The 16,604-nt window shown below is 49.3% G+C and overlaps 1 protein-coding gene across 1 annotated transcript in view; it reads left to right on the top strand.

The window, feature by feature from the left end:
- EFR3A (EFR3 homolog A) overlaps nucleotides 1-16,604 on the top strand; it is a 1,274,477-nt gene that overhangs the window by 1,183,681 nt on the left and 74,192 nt on the right. The window contains exon 21 of the mRNA XM_078686747.1: nucleotides 10,026-10,074. Coding sequence (XP_078542873.1) covers nucleotides 10,026-10,074 — 49 coding nt within the window. The remainder of the gene's footprint in view (nucleotides 1-10,025; nucleotides 10,075-16,604) is intronic.

Below are 16,604 nucleotides of genomic sequence, written 5' to 3'. Positions count from 1 at the left end.
GGACGTTACAGACTTCAGGAGGCAAGTCAAATGGCCGCAACTGTCGCCGCTCAATCTCCAAGCATGGAGGTGGAGACTGGACAGGTTCGGGCGGAGGACCGTCCCCTGCTGCTGCGACAGAAGGTCCTCCCGAAGAGGCAGACGAACCGGGGAATCGACTGACATACTGAGTAGCTCTGGATACCAGTACCTTCGTGCCCAGTCTGGAGCCACAAGGATGACTTGGGCCCGGTCGCGCTTGATCTTCTTCAGCACTCTGGGCAGAAGTGGTATAGGCGGAAAGGCGTACAACACACCGCAACTCCACTCGCGTCGAAAAGCGTCTCCGAGCGAGTGCCGCCTTGGAAATTCCAACGCGCAGAACTGATGACATTGCGCGTTCTCTTCGGTGGCGAATAGATCTAACCAAGGCTCTCCCCATTGCTGAAAGAGGCCTTGCGCCACGCCATTCGTGATCCATCATGCACCGACGGCTGAGCTCGTCCGCCCTGGCGTTCAGAGAACCTGCCAGGTGTTGAGCCACCAGGGTCACGCCCTGGCGTTCCAGCCACTGCCAGAGGCGCAGAGCCTCCTGGCAAAGGGTCCACGACCCCACCCCGCCCTGTTTGTTGCAGTACCACATGGCGGTGGTGTTGTCCGTGAACACCTGCACTACACTCCCACGGACAGAGGGGAGGAATGCCTTCAGTGCTAGACGAATCGCCCGCAACTCCAAAAAGTTGATGTGGAGTCGGGCCTCCGCCGGAGACCAGAGGCCTCTGATCTCCGCCTCTCCAATGTGGCCCCCCCAGCCCTGGAGGGACGCGTCCGTCACAACTACGTGCTCCGGTTGGGGTTGGGAGAGGGATCTGCCGCTGACCCAATCGCGGTCCGTGAGCCACCACTGCAGCTGTCTCGCAGTGCCTTCCGAGATCAGGACGTGGTCGGACAGGTTGCCCTGATGCTGGGCCCACTGAAACTTCAGGTCCAACTGCAGAGCCCGCATCCGCCACCTGGCGTGATGCACCAGTAGGATGCAGGAGGCCATCAGCCCCAGAAGCCGCAGCGTCCACCTGACCGAGACTCGGGATAAAGGCTGAAAGAGTGGAATCAGAGCCTGAATATCCCGGACCCGCTGTTCGGGAGGATAAACCCGAAACTGCGCCGAGTCGAGAACCACTCCGATGAAAAGGAGCTTCTGAGAGGGACACAGGTGTGACTTCGGCACATTGATGGAGAACCCCAGCTGGTGCAAGAGGTCTGCTGTCGTCTGGAGGTGGCTGACGACTGTCTGGGGCGAGCCCGCCTTCAACAACCAGTCGTCGAGGTAGGGGAAGACTGAAACCCCGAACCTGCACAGATGTGCTGCGACCACCGCCATCACTTTCGTGAACACCCGTGGGGCGCTTGTAAGGCCAAAGGGGAGCACGGTAAACTGAAAGTGCTCGTGGCCTACCGTGAATCGTAGGTAACGCCGGTGGGCCAGCAGGACGGGGATGTGAAAATAAGCGTCCTGCAGATCCAACGCTACCATCCAGTCTCCTGGGTCTAGGGCATCCAAAACTTGAGCCAGAGTCAGCATTTTGAACTTCTCCTTCCGGAGGAAGCCGTTGACGTTCCGTAGGTCCAAGATAATAGGGCGTAAGCCCCCTTTGCCCTTCTTGGGTACCAGAAAGTAGTGGGAGTAGCAACCACACCCTACTTCTGGCCCAGGAACGCGCTCGATGGCCCCCTTGGCCAAGAGGGCCGTAACTTCCTCCTGCAGAAGTTACAAATGATCCCCCGATACGCGGTGGAATTGCGGTGGCATGGCTGGAGGGGTCGTCTCGAAGGGGAGGGAGTAGCCCCTTCGGACGATCTGCAGCACCCACCTGTCCGAAGTGACAGTGCGCCAGTGAGAGTGGTGATGGCGAACCCTGCCCCCCACTGGCGTCACATGGGCCGAAAAGCACGGACTAGGAGGGTTTTGAGGCGGATGCTGCGGGGGAAGGTGTGGACTGACCTCGCCGTTGTCCCCGACCGCCGCCACGGCAGTTTCCATGGCTGCCACCGCGTTGGGTATTACCCTGCGGAGCGTGGCTGGCAGCACGTGTGGGTACACCCCTTCCGTGGCCACGAAAGGAGTTAAAGGCAGCCGATTGCTGGCGCGGGGCCGAGAGGCCCAAGGACTTGGCCGTAGCCCTGGAGTCCTTAAAGCGCTCAAGCGCATGGTCTGCCTTGTCGCCAAAAAGGCGACGGCCATCAAGCGGCATGTCCATCAGTGTGCTTTAGACATCGGCCGAAAAGTTGGCGGACCTCAACCAGGCGTGGCGTCTGACTGCCACCGTCGTTGCCATCGCTCTACCTAGTGAAGACGGTGGTATCCAGCCCACACCGGATAGAATATCTGGCTGCATCCCGGCCCTCCACAAGGACTTGGCCGAGTTTGGCCCGTACCTCCAACGGACACTCTAGCAGCACTTCCGCAACCGTATCCCACAGAGAGTGGGTGTAGCGGCCCAAGAGGAATGCAGTGTTGGATGACCACAGTCCCAGACTAAGGGAGGAGAAGATCTTTTTAACATACTGCTCGTACCTCTTGGATTCCCTGTCCGGCGGAGCCGACGGGAATGCGGTCTTGGAATTGGATGCCTGGATGACCAGGCTCTCGGGGGTGGGGTGGGTGGACCTGAAACATGGGTCGCCCCGGGGCCGGGCGGTGGCGTCTGGCCACGTTCCTATCTACGGGCGAACCTGTAGCGGGCCTGGACCAAGTGCCCAAAAGAACGTCGGTTAAGGCCTCATTAAAGGGCAGCAGAGGCTCGGCCGAGCTTGACTGCGGTTTAAGGACCTCAGTGAGAAGGTTAGTCCTCACGGCCGCGACGGGGAGCTCAAGGCCCAAGGCCTTGGCTGCCCTCATCAGCACCACACTGTAGGTTGCCCCCGCCTCCGAAGCCACGGTAGGAGGTGAGACAAAACCAGTGTCTGGCGAGCTTGAACCAGACAACTGGCATCCCCAAGTCCACCTGTCCAGTCCTCTTGAGACTGACACTCTCTGGTCAGAGGGTCCTCCGACCCCTCCCAACACTCCTCATCACCCATCTCCTGATAATCAGGGTTGTCAATGGATAAGGCCGGCTCATAGAAGGTAAACTTCCCAAATGGCGTCGATAGCGGCGCCCAGTGGCGCCGCTCCGGCGCCTGAACCGGTTCGAGGGAGGCATCGGGGACGGCGCCGGAGGTTACACCTGGCGGACCGACGCCGGGGGGGGGTCGTAAGGTCCACCGGCGACGACCCAGATCCCGAAGCGGATCCAGTGGGTACCTGCGGCGCCGGGCCCAAAGGCGCCGGCGGCGTCGGGACCATGGGGCCCTGCGGCGCCGAGGCCGAAGGTGCCGGCGGCGCCGGGGCCGAAGCACCCGACAGCGTCGGGGCCAAAGCCCCCAACCCGCTAGGGGCCCCAGACGGGTCCGCTGGGCCCGGAGGCGCCGCGGAGCCCCTCGGAGGAGAAAGGGACCTCATGGCCATGAGGAAGCGCTCGATCTCCTCCTGCGTCGCGTCTCGCCCAGGGACCGGAGCTGGACGCGGCACCCGCGACTCCGACGGAGCCGCGTGGGCGGTGTCACCAGAAGCCCCGGCTGCGTCGCGCGGGCGTCGGGGGGAGTCAGAAGAGCGATGACGCCTCTTTGACTTCTTGTGTTTCTTACCTGACGACGACTTCGACCCGGAGGAGTGGTGCCGACTCTCGGAGCTGTGGTGGCTCCGACCCCGCTACCTGTCCCTCGACCTCCCTTGGGACCGGGACCTCTCGCGGCGCGGGGCCGACTGCTGGAGTTCGAGTCGCCTGCGGGACCGCTCCCGCCTGGCTTTCGAAGATAGGGCCCGGCAGTCGGGGCAGGCCTTGTCGTCGTGGTCGACGCCTAGACAGAGTAGACACCGGCGGTGAGGATCCGTGACCGACATCGTGCGGTCGCAATCCTCGCAGTGCTTAAATCCAGGCATCCCTAAGGCACCGATCGGAGTCGTTCGACTTCGAAAAGATGATCAAAATGATCCAAAAAGTTAGTCAAAAAGTGACTAGAAGTACTGCTTTTTCCAGATCTGCGCTTGCTGGCGCGGAAAAAAGAAGAACTGACGTCAGCACGCCGAGGCGGCGTCTAAGTACTCCGACGTCATTACGGCGACGACGACGGACGCGGAGCCGCAGACGACGCCTACCGACGCGCAAGGGCACTGCTACGCAAAAATTTCCGGATCCAGTCTGACGCCTGGGGATATTCTAAGTTAAGGAATCTATCACTAACTTGTCTCTTTCAGATTTGGATGTTTCTCATGTGTTCTACCTTTGAGCTGATGTAGAGCTCCTCACTGTCTCTGCTTACTTTGGACATCATTTTCCTCCTTGTGATTCTGTTGGTTTGTTGTGATTGAACTTTAGGTACTTGTGCTGCATCCGCCCTACACCATCTACAACACCTTTTTTCTAGACTAGTTAATGCCGAGTACTCTAGCAGGATTCTTGCCAAAGTTCATGACTACCTTACACAAGGGGTAATCCATCACTCTACCAGTGGTATTTGTGCCTTCTCACTCCTTGCAAGAGTAGTATATGCTCCATCAGTAGGACCCCACAAATGCTTTAAGCTCTTACATTGTTTGTACCAAGGACCATAACGTGGTCAATCAATTGTTTGACTGGTTGTGAGGTTCTTAGGAGTAAAAAGGAGAATGCAGCGCAGTGGAGGACCGTGCCTAGGTGGATAGACCGCGTCATTAAGGTTTGTTTAACACTGACCAAGAAGCTGCCTCCAGGGCTACGGCTGTTTCCGCTGCATTGACATGTGTATGGCCTGCCCTTGACATCTGCCAGGTTGTTAAGTGGGCATCAGTGCACCTTTTCATGAAGCACAACTCTCTCGACATCCAGGTCCAGCGGAAAAGACATTTTACCCAGTTGGTTCTGCAGATTTCTTGGTCTGAGTCCTCTCCACTTTCACCTGCGGTATCTATACTAACGTGAGGAATCTGTTGTTAGAAATTTCCATCAGAAAAATCAATGGTTTACCTTAAATATTCCCCTTTCTAGGAAATACTCTGTTTATTTGCAGATTCCTCACCACCCGTCTTCTTTTCTAACATCTAAAATAGGCCGAAGTTAGTGTTCAGCAGCACACTGGCACCAACAGTTGTTCACGCTCTGTGTCTGAGGGTGCAGACAAGAAACAGATGCCAGCACGCAGGGGTGTGGCGCTTATATGCAGCACCAGTACATCTCTTCCGAGTTGGTGTGGAATCAGCGCTGAGGCCATATTGTGCTACCTAGTAACACACCAAAGCACTGCTATGGATAAATGTTTTCTGGATCTGAGATGAGGAATCTACAATTAGATAGAGCATCCACCAGAAAGAGCATCACCAAAGGTAAATAACTTGTTAATTTGGCTATATAGGGGTCTTGGAGGCTTTGAATAAACAGCTTCATACTTGTTGGCCAACCTCAGCCATGATGGAGAAATCAGACCACTCACTGACCCACAAAACTGGATGGAAGCACAAAGTCACCCAAGGGATTCATTCTTTCATGCCACATAAGCCTCTCAAAACTCTAAACCAGCTGGCTGGCAAACCAAAAAGATGTTCGATAACTGCAACAGAAGTAGGAACATTGAAGAGTGATAGGTTCTGGCCAGCCAGACTCGCCACTGAGCTCACCTGCACTTATTGCATTAGAGTTTTGGCATCCTCCTTCTGTCTCAGGTTAGAGGTAAAAAAAGGTTTCAAAGCCCTTTATCTGTGTCGCTCATCCCATTGGGCCAGCTTGGGGTCCCATGTAAACAAGGTCACGCAGCAGAGTTGACCAGCAGATCTTCAGCATTTGCTGTCAGTCTTGCTTCTAGCCTTTTGTGTAGTTCCTATAAACCTATATAGTATCTGCACGTTTTGACAACATAGACTGTGGGATTGGTGTCCAGACTGATTGCAGACACCCCCACTGAGTATAAACAACTATGCCCCTGCACTTATACACATTCAATGAATCATTAGTCACGCTATGCGTTTAGTTTTGTAGTGTGGAATTGTAGATATTAGCACCACTTTACACAAACAAGTAGCTTCTCCGAGAATTAATACATCTGAGTTTGAGATATATGGATGGATATAAAGTCTCTTGTTGGTATAGACACTTCTGTTTATTGTTCCAATGCACAAGCCAACATGTGTTTCATCGCAGGGAACAATCTGCGAATCTTCAGGGCTGGATAAAAACAAAAGTACATTTTTGGGAACATGTTCTGTTACCAAACCGAATCAGTTGGTGACTTGGTGGTTTTAACCCAAGTGAGAAACAGCATGCCATTTAAGTGACTTTGTGTGTTTTAGAATTAACTGAAATAAATGATATATGTGAGTTTGCACTGGGGAAGGTCTATATATACCTACAAGACTGGCCTGATAGAATATTGAGGTAAACGCGTGAGAGTGTGAAAAATACCTTAAAAAAACGAACACCCAAGTGACTTGCGAGTGGTAATTCTTTAACAGATGATAAGGGGAAGCACGAAAATTTGTTTGCACACAGTTAGTTTATCAGATGTTCATGCATGGATATCCTACTCGAATGTTTCAATTATATTTATTGAAAATATATTTAATGGGCACAATGTGGTTTAAACCTTGAAAAGTTGTGCACTTATTTAATCTAACGCCCTTGTATCTTTCTGGTTGTGCAATTCAAAATTATTAAGGCCAAGTCAATGAAAAAATTAAAGAATTATATATATTTTCAGGCCGGTCAGTATCATGCCTCCGTTAGCAGTATTGAATAAACAGCTGAGAAAAGGGAGTAGTACTGGATTTGATACAAAATGTATTTAAGACAATGAAAAAAAAAATGTTTATTTATTTTTTTACTTTTTTTACATATTAAGAAAAAGGGGACACGGGGATTATGGTGCCGGATAGGGCTAGGTAATAGCCAGAAGACTTTTCTCCAGATAGTGAGGTAAATTAAAGAATGGTTATTACCACTCTACTGAGTATGTTCGCCTGTATACCAGTTAGCTCACTGTGCCACTAGAAACCGCTCTTACTAAGGAGAGAATAGTTCTTGGCAACTATCAAACATGACAACTCTGTCCCATCAGGGATCCAGAAAACAGTGAGATACCTTTCGCTGAGTCACTCGTGCTCACTTTGTCTCAGAGAGATACACCGAATAACCGATGGGTACGTTTTTCAATAAGCATTTATTGGACCAGCATCATTCTAGTGTAAAATTCTAGTGTGCTGAAACAACAATTAGACGGAAACCAATATAAATGATTATAAGCACCAACCGAGTAAAAGGATGGTAGAATTCTACCATAGTGCTAAAACAATGAATACAGGCAAGAATGAAAATACATGACAGTAAATATGCGTACTCCTACAATGCGACCCTAACTAGATATACCTAAGTGTACCTAGCATGTATGTAGGTGTAAAGCCAAGAATCCCTCTAGGATAAAGTCAACTCCATCACCTTAAGTGAGAGAATGTGGGACCCCGTCTTGGCCTCGAGATGGACACCCCCCCGGGGGATGTCAGACCACTGGGAGCTGGAGTGTCTGCGTCTTGCGTCAGTGTGTCAGCATGGAAGTCCTTTTTCTCCTCTGCCTACCTCGGCAAGATATGGTGTTTATACACCCAAAGTGGTACCCTCCGGGGTCTACCTTGCTGTGTCATGTCTGACATAGGATGACGGAAGGAATGACCCTTATACATAGTTATTATGCAGGAGATGGTAGTCCTGCTGAGTTTCCAAGAATCCTCATGCATAATTAATGAGGCTAGTTTTCAGGGAAAACCTCACGTCCTGTAGGCAATACCATAACTAGGTAAAAGGTCAGTCCCAAGAACCATTATGTAGTGTAATGGTAGGGGAGAATGTAGGTGAAAGGTTCGGTTGCTACCTAAGCCTATGTCAGGGTACCTATATGGAACACAACAAGCCAGTGGGAAATTTGCAGCACTCAAATGCACGTTTGGTAAAGCCCCGCTAGCAGCAATGTTCCAGCAGGTTTAGCTCCAAAATTGTTCCAGCTTGCAGGATCCCAGAATGCAATGCAGTGATTACTGCCTTTATGCATGCGAGCTTCCTAGAGGCTGCTGTGGCAGGAAGCATTGTGCACTCCCTCCTGGCAGCTCTAAGAACCAAGACCAGCAGAGAAGGATTGACAGATCCGGTTCTCCTATGCGGACTATGCTCATCCTCCATGTTGTAATTGTCATTCTAACATACGTACAACTTCGGAAATAGCTACAGGCCAGGTGCGCTGGTGTTTGCAAAGCATTTTCTGTGCAAACATGATTCGATGATCGCAATAAACAAGCAAAAAACGTTGTTGCGGTTTGTATCGCTCCCTGTGAAATCCTTTTACGACAAGTTGAATGGTTCCCTGATCGAGCATTGTGTGTTCTGTCTGCTTATGTGCAAGCGAGACGCTCTTACACTTATGGTTATTTTGTCCAAGTTAAAGTCGTCCGAGGAAACAGTGGATAGCCATATCTGTGGGCAGTTGGGCCTTTAGGGCAACCATAATGAACCAATTGTTACAAGATTCTCCATGATGTTTGAGGGGCTTTTTAAGGCTTTGTCTACTTGTGGCTTTCTTTTTGCACATACTTGAAGCTTTGTGGTGTTGTTACTCAGATATTTGCACTTTATATTTTATGCTTGCACTTTACAGCAACTCTGTTTCAATTGGTTGCCAAATTAATAATGTCCCGTTTTAAAAAACAGTTGTCTTGCTTAAAGTTTTGAGTTTTATGATTCCATGCAGTGCCTGAAAAGCAGATGCACTACTATGTTGAGGCCGTGTGAAATGTTTACTTCTAGTTTCTACCATCGCAGGAACTGGCCATGTGCAATGTTTGAGATGCTGGAGCTTTTCTGTGGAGATATTTATTTGAGCTAAATTGCGGCTTTGCGGCTCTCTAAGCTCATATAACTGATCAGCTCAGTGGTTCCGTTCTGATGGACAGGCGCTGCCAGCTTTCACTGCTGAACTTAATGCTACTGTGCATCTTTCACATTTTAATTCTTGGTTTATCATTTGCTTTTATGGTTTGTACTGAAATTAAGTACTTTTGATGATGATCGCAATAACTTGTGGCAAACTTTATGCACAACATTTATAGAAACATCCCAGACGCATACAAAGAGACTTCTGTACACCCAAGCCTGGAGTGACATAACGAAACTTAAGGCCCCTCAAGTTTCGTTACGTCAGTCCAGGCTGGGGTGTACAGAAGGGCCCTATTCCAGTCTAAAGCTGGCGTTCTCAGGTCAGGGTACTGTGCTGAGGGTGAAATGGGGGGGTGGGCTGGAGCTTGCCCCCACCCACCTCCCCCTCAGCACCGCTGGGGTTGCGGGGCCTATGTTATGCCTCTGAGGCCCTGGGAGGTTAGTGGGCCGCGTCACTGCGTGCAGCTTTGGATATGAGCAAACCGCGATTAGGATGCTACCAGCCAGGGATTAGGCAATGTGTGAGGTGTTCTCCTTCAGACTCAAGGCTGGAGAGACCGATGTAGTGTCTCCGCTTCAGGGAACACTTAATACCGATTTTCTCTTGGAATCGTTTGCCAAAAAGTAAAAATACAGGACAAGAGAACATCGCTGCAGTGAAACAGCAGCACTGTTTGTCGAGGATGTTTGATAACATCCTACTGATATCTTACGGGATAGTGTTTTTTTTTAACTTTGTTGTGAAATACGTCAGTGAAGGTGATGCATATTCCAAGTTGGAACGATACTGTCTGTTCACAACGATTTGTCATAACTGCATTGTCTTTAGTGATCTCTAATTCATGCAACTTATTCCGAGTGAAAGCTATTTAACACCAGTTGCTCTTTTCGTCTCTAGGTTTTCGATGGAATGCTTAGACAGTTTTTTTAAAATCTTTCCTAGTACTGTTTGAGAACATTAATGTTTCAGAACATCCAACTCTCTGAAATACACGGTGATCAATAAATATGTTAAGCACCTTATCTATTGAGCAGCTATATATTTTTTTATTTTTTTAGGTGAACAGTGCTGAAGAGATCACATTTGAAGCATTGAAGAAAGCAATTGGTGAGATAATTTAATTTCTTGTTTGTAAATATGTCTTGATCACTGCCAGCGATTCATGGAGCAGCATTTAAAAAAGTGCACAGGGTTAGAAAATGTACCCTTCTTCAGGTCCTCTAACCTTTTCGAATATGAGCATGCTGTTTTAGATCCCTCTAGCGCACTGCTATGTAGACTGCCCTAACTCCTTTAAGGACGCTGTTTCTACTCTTTTACTACGCTTCTTGGTTACATTTCTCTGGAACTCTAATCATTGATGCTGTTGTGCACTAGAAAAATATTTTCATAGTGTTACCTCATTAGTCTTACATCACAGTGGTCACCATTGTATGTTTAGTGCTGCTTTTGGCATCACAGCTGTATATTTGAATTATGAAATTTCACAATTCTTTGCTGGTGTAAAACACGTGAATGAAGTCAGGTTACAATAGTGACTATTATTGTACAAAACTGTGTAGTTTGCTAAAAACTAGTGCAAGGCGAGATTTACTTGATACTTTATAAAGTTACACATTTTTATTTGTGCTTTAATGCCACCAAAAGTATTCATATACTCATTGCCTGCATTTGACACAATCAACCATATCACTTTCCTGTTACTATTACACAATAGAATGGAAATAGATGACAGAATCCTCAATTGGTTTAAATCCTATTTCACAACTGGATTTCGATGTGTGAAGATTGGAAATTCTTTCTACTAATTGGTAACACCTCCTGAAGGCTCAATTCATGCTTTCTTACTTTTTAACATTTATGTTGAACCTTTAGAAAAGGGGTTCCAGTCTTCCCCTATCTCCACGACTGGATGTTGAAGGTAAGCTCGCCTCAGGGTGTCATCTCCAACCTCCAGACTACGGTGGACCTCTTGTACTCGCTGGGGTTCACTATCAACGTGCCAAAGTCACACCTGATTCCCTCTCAGAAGCTCTTTTTCATCAGAGCAGTTTTGGATACAGTGCAATTTCGGGCTTATCCTCCCGAGCAGCGAGTCCGGGATATTCGGATTTTGGTGAGAATGACCCTGAGGCTGCTGGTCCTCATGGTTTCCTGCATCCTTACTGGTGGACCATGCCAGGTGGCATATGCAGGCTCTGCAGTGGGACCTGAAGTTCCAGTGGGCGCAACATCAGGAGAATCTTTCCGATTGCGTCCAGATCTCAGAGGGCACTCACTGCACACCAATTGGGTCCAGGAATGGGTCAATGTTAGATCCCTCTCCCTTCCACAACCAGAGTTCACAGTGGTGACAGATGCGACACTCCTGGTGTGGGGCGGCCACATGGGGGAGGCAGAGATAAGAGGCCTCTAGCTCCGGTGGAGTCCGGGCTCCATATCAACCTTCTGGAGCTCCAAGCGATTCGTCTTGCACTCAAGGCATTCCTTCTCTCTGTCGAAGGAAGATTAGTGCTGGTGTTCATGGACAACACCACCATCATGTGGTATTGCAGCAAACGGGGCAGAATGGGGTAGTGGACCCTTTGTCAAGAGGCTCTTCGCCTTTAGACATGGCTAGAACATCAGGGCATATCCCTGGTGGTTCAACACCTGGCAGGTTCCCTAAATGTCAGGGCGGGCGAACTGGATCACGAATGGTGTCTTCAGAGGTGGTGCACGGTCTCTTTCAGCAGTGTGGAGAGCCTTGGTTAGATCTGTTCCCCACCAAAGAGAACGCGCAATGTCAGCAGTTCTGTGCATTGGAATTTCCAAGGCGGCACTCGCTTGGCGACGCTTTTCGGCATGAGCGGAATTGCAGTCCTCTACACGCCTTTCCGCCTATACCACTTCTGCCCAGAGTGCTGAAGAAGATCAAGCGCGACCGGGCCCAAGTCAGTCTTGTGGCTCCGTATTCAATACGAAGAGTCTGGTATTCTGAGCTCTTGAACATGGCCATCGGGCCTCCAATCAGACTGCCTCTTTGGGAGGATCTTCTGTCGCAGCAGCAGGGAACGGTTCTCCATCCGAACCTGTCCAGCCTCCACCTCCTTGCATGGCGATTGAGCGGCAACAGTTGACAGCTTTCAACCTTCCTCCCGAAGTCTGTAAGGTTATCTAGAACAAATGTGTGGCATGGTGCACAGCAAAGGCGGTGGATTCCCTCGCTGCCCCTGTTTCAGAGGTTCTCCTCTTCATTCTTTCTTTGACCTAGCAGGGCTCTGCTCTGGGCACTCTTAAAGGCTATCTTTAGGCCATTTCGGCCTTTTTTCGCCTTCCTGATCAGCCTTCTCTTGTCAAATCCCCTATTGTAAATAGATTTCTTAAGGGCATTACTCACCTTTTTCCTCCTATTGCTTTCGTAATGCCCCAGTGGCACTTAAATCTTGTCTTGACTTACCTTATGTGTGCTCCTTTCGAGCCACTACATAACTGTCCTCTCAGACTCTTGACTTTAAAGACTGCCTTTCTGGTTGCCATCACCTCTGCTCGCAGGGTGAGTGATCTTCAGGCTCTGTCTTCTAAACCTCCTATTCTTGCTGTCCATTAGGACAAGGTTGTCCTCCAAACTAGAGTGTTCCCAAAGTGGTTACCTCTTTCCACATAGGACAGACCATTACTTTGCCTACCTACTTCCAAGGAGGAGGAGAGACTCCACCGCCTGTATCAAAAACTTGCGTTATCATTTTATCTGGATTGCACAAAACAATTCCGGGTGGACGATCAACTCTTTGTTGCCTATGTGGGTGCCAAGAAATGTTTGGCCATGCAAAAATGGACCATCTCTTGATGGGTCGTCCTCTGCATTAAAATTTGCTGTTCCTTGGCGGAAAAAAGAGCCTCCAGTAGGACTGCGCGCCCATTCCACCAGGGCAACGTCAGCCACAACGCCAACGACGAACGCGGGTGGACCGACGCCACCTACCAACGCGCAAAACATTCCGATCCAGTCTGACGCCTGGGGTTAATTCTAAGGTAAGGATTCTATAACATATATTTGTCTCCTACAGATATATTGTTACCGAAGGTAAGTAACTTGTTAATCGCCGCTACAGACGAGTACTTCCTGGAGTAACGGTGGCTCTTATCCTCCTCGACCTCTACATGGTATTCAACACCGTCTCCCACAACACCCTCATCATAAGACTCCACAACATAGGCATACAGCAAGAGGCCCTCAAGTGGATCACCACCTTCCTTACAGGATGTACTCAAAGCATCCAACTGCCTCCCTTATCCTCCACACCCAAAGACATCATATGCGGCTTACCACAAGGTTCATCCGCCAGCCTCACCCTGTTCAACATCTACATGACGGTAACACATCTTCTATGCAGATGACACTCAACTGATCCTCTCACTCACCAAGGACCCCTCCAACATCAAAACGGGCTTCCGTGTTGCCATGACCAACGTATCCAAATGAATGAGAGACAACTGCCTCCAACTCAACTCTGACAAAACTGAAGTACTGATCATCGGGAAGAACACTTCCGCATGGGAACACAGCTGGTGGTCTGCAGAACTGAGACCTACACCAGTCGACTATGCACACAACCTCGGCATCATCCCCGACAGTCAACTGACCATGAAACGACAAGTCAATGCAGTCGCCCCTTCCATCTTCTACATGTTTCACATGCTCAGCAGAATCTTCATATGGATCCCACCCAACACCGACAGACCGTCACTCAGGCCCTGGTCACCAGCCGCCTTGACTATGGCAATGCCCTTTACGTCGGAATCTCTACCCAACTTCTCAGAAGACTCTATACCATACAGAACACTGCAGCCAGACTCATCCTGGACCTCCCCAAACAAACCCACATCACCCCACACCTGAGTGACGTCCACTGGCCCCCCATCCAGAATTAATGCCAGTTCAAGATGCTTACTCATGCTTACAAAGCCCTCCATGAACTTTGACGTGCCTTCATCAACCATGGATTCAACTTCCTCTAACTCTAGACACCTGCGCTCCTCTTCACTCGCCCTCGCATACACCCCTCGCATCCGCCGCAGCAGTGGTCACTCCTTCTCCTACATCGCTGCCAAGGCCTGGAAGGACCTTCCCCTCCAGCTCTGTAAAGCCCCCTCACTGGCGGACTTCAGAAAGAGACTCAAGACCTAGCTGTTCGACGGAGACACAGTGCCCAGATACCCCTAGGGTGGACAGTGCTGCGCTTTACAAATGCTGTTTGATTGATTGAGGTAATGTTGTCATTGGAAACAAGAATGGGGACCTGTCTAATTGCCAACACACATGTACCTAACCTACAAGATTTGCATCTTGCACGCAAGTAGGATTTGTTCCCCGGGTAGTAGTGTCATCTGCCTTGCCTGCATTAGAACCCAACCTTATTACTGAAAGCTACCAAATACGAGAGCCCAAGAATGCTTTATTAGCTAGTTCTCACCTTGATATATCAGACCGTTGTCACCTTCTGTCCTTATTCCTCTAATGTTGGATAAGCAGCTGAAGCCAGCAGTTGTCAAAGAATTTGGCATCTCTCCTCAACACCTTTGTCTCTCACTGCTACTGTCACAATGTTCTATCCACAAGTATGGTCTCTCCTAGGTGCTCATTCACCAAGTTAATCTTGTTTTCTCTCTACCAGTGACACCACCACCCACTATCTATTGGTCTCTAGGGGGCTGACGTAGAGACAGCATCAATCTCCACAACGGCTGCAGAAATCACCCCAATCCTTCATAGGGCAGATATGTGAGTCTCAAACACAAAGGGTAGGACATCAGGGGCACCAGTCCTCCCAGTCCCCTTCCCCTGCAGCATCATCCACCAATGCATGTTAGTTTTGCCTTAAAAGTCCACACCCATCACATGCAAGGCAAGATTCAGTAATTTCTCCTGTGGCGATGATCCATCATGTCTGACTGATGGGTCATACAAATCGTTCAGCATGGTTATGCCATATCCTTCCTTTTGCTCTTGTAAATTTTCCCCCAACATTTTACAAACTTTCAGAGGATTACCTCTCCATTCTGTTACAGCAGGTGCAAGTGTTGCTCTCCAAAGGTACCATCAAGAAGGTTTCACACTCGAAAAGAGGACCGGATTGTCACTCCCACTATTTCTTTGTGCCGAAAGAGGACGGAGGCCACTGACCTATATTTGATCTTCGACCGCTGAATGCCTTATTGTGGTACAGATTCAAAATGCTCATGCTAACTAGGTCTTGGACTTTGGGTACTGAATGAACTTCTTGGATTAGTAGGAAAAATATTTCATGTACCCGTTCTGCAGTCCTACGGATATTACATGTGCTAGGAGCATTTTCAGTTTGTACTGTCCCCCCCCTCCCCTTTCTTGGCCTCATTAACGTGTCTCAGGTATTTTGAAAGTGATGATTGTAGTTGCAGCATAACTTTGTGGGTTTTCCCCTACCTTGAGGACAAGCTGTTTGTGGCGAGCCAGCCATCGTCAGTCATAGTCCACCTCCAGATGGCAAACCTCTTAGCATAATTGGTGTTCACAATCAGTGAGCCAAAGTCCCACCTGAATCCTTTGCATAAGCTTCCATAGACTATTCTGGATAGCACAGACTATTCTGGATAGCACATGCAGACTCTGCAAGGGAGTCTAAAGTTCCAGTGGGCCATGCACCAAGGATATCACCAGAGACCGCTCACGATTTGAACTGGTGGCTGCTCAAATGCTATTGGTCCAGCTGCAGGCCCTTGTCCCTTCTCCACCCGCAGGGTACGTTGGTGAGAGATGCAGCAATACTGGGTTGGGATGGTCATCGGAGGAGGTGCAGATCAGAGGACGCTGGTCTCAGACAAAAGCCCGGTTTCATATTGGTCTGTTGGAGGTGCAGGCCATCGTCTGTCATCCATCAAGGAGGGGGGGGAGGGAGTAGGATGGAGGATCTTACAGACAACACCACCATATGTTATTACAACAAGCAGGGTTGAATGGGTCTGTAGTCCTGGCCAGGAGTCTACGAACCTCTGGGGTTGGTTGGTTGGAGTGTTATGGCATTTATATCACCATGTGTGAAGATTGAGCTGCTACAATTGACTGTGTTTTATCTGTCGCCTGAAGTTGTGGATGTCATTCTTGTCACCAGACGCCCTTCCTAAACATCCTTTTTTATCAGGCGCTGACACATTTTGGCCTTTTGTGGTATCCACAGGAGTGACCCTTTGCAAGCCAAGTTTGTTTTGTCTTTGGCCACTATTGCCTTTTTACATTTGCTGGAACAATTGTTCTTGTTTAAATCACCTGTTGTGATGAGGTTTGTGAAAAGTTTAACACGTTTTCCTCCCAAGTCGTGTGTGATGCTGCAGTGGGACCTTAATTTGGTTTTAACATTTCTAATGTGCACTCCATTTAAACCTATGCATAGCCACTTGCTGCTTCTCTTCGAAAATTATTTTCCTTATTGTGATTACTTCCGCTCATCGCAGAAGCGTGCTTTAGGCACTGTTGGTGCAACCTCCCTACACCACCCTTTGTCCCAAAAAACTGCCTTCTTGCCTAAAGTTATAGCTCCTTTCCACGTTGGCCAATCTTTCACCCTGCCTACATTCATTATCCTCCCTTGACACCCCCCCACCACCTCCCACCCACCACC

This window comes from Lissotriton helveticus, chromosome 4_1, assembly GCF_964261635.1.
Source record: "Lissotriton helveticus chromosome 4_1, aLisHel1.1, whole genome shotgun sequence".
Classification (NCBI taxonomy): Eukaryota; Metazoa; Chordata; class Amphibia; order Caudata; family Salamandridae; genus Lissotriton; species Lissotriton helveticus.
The sequence above is the reverse complement of the archived record's forward strand: the minus strand, read 5'-3'. Positions and strand labels throughout refer to the sequence as shown.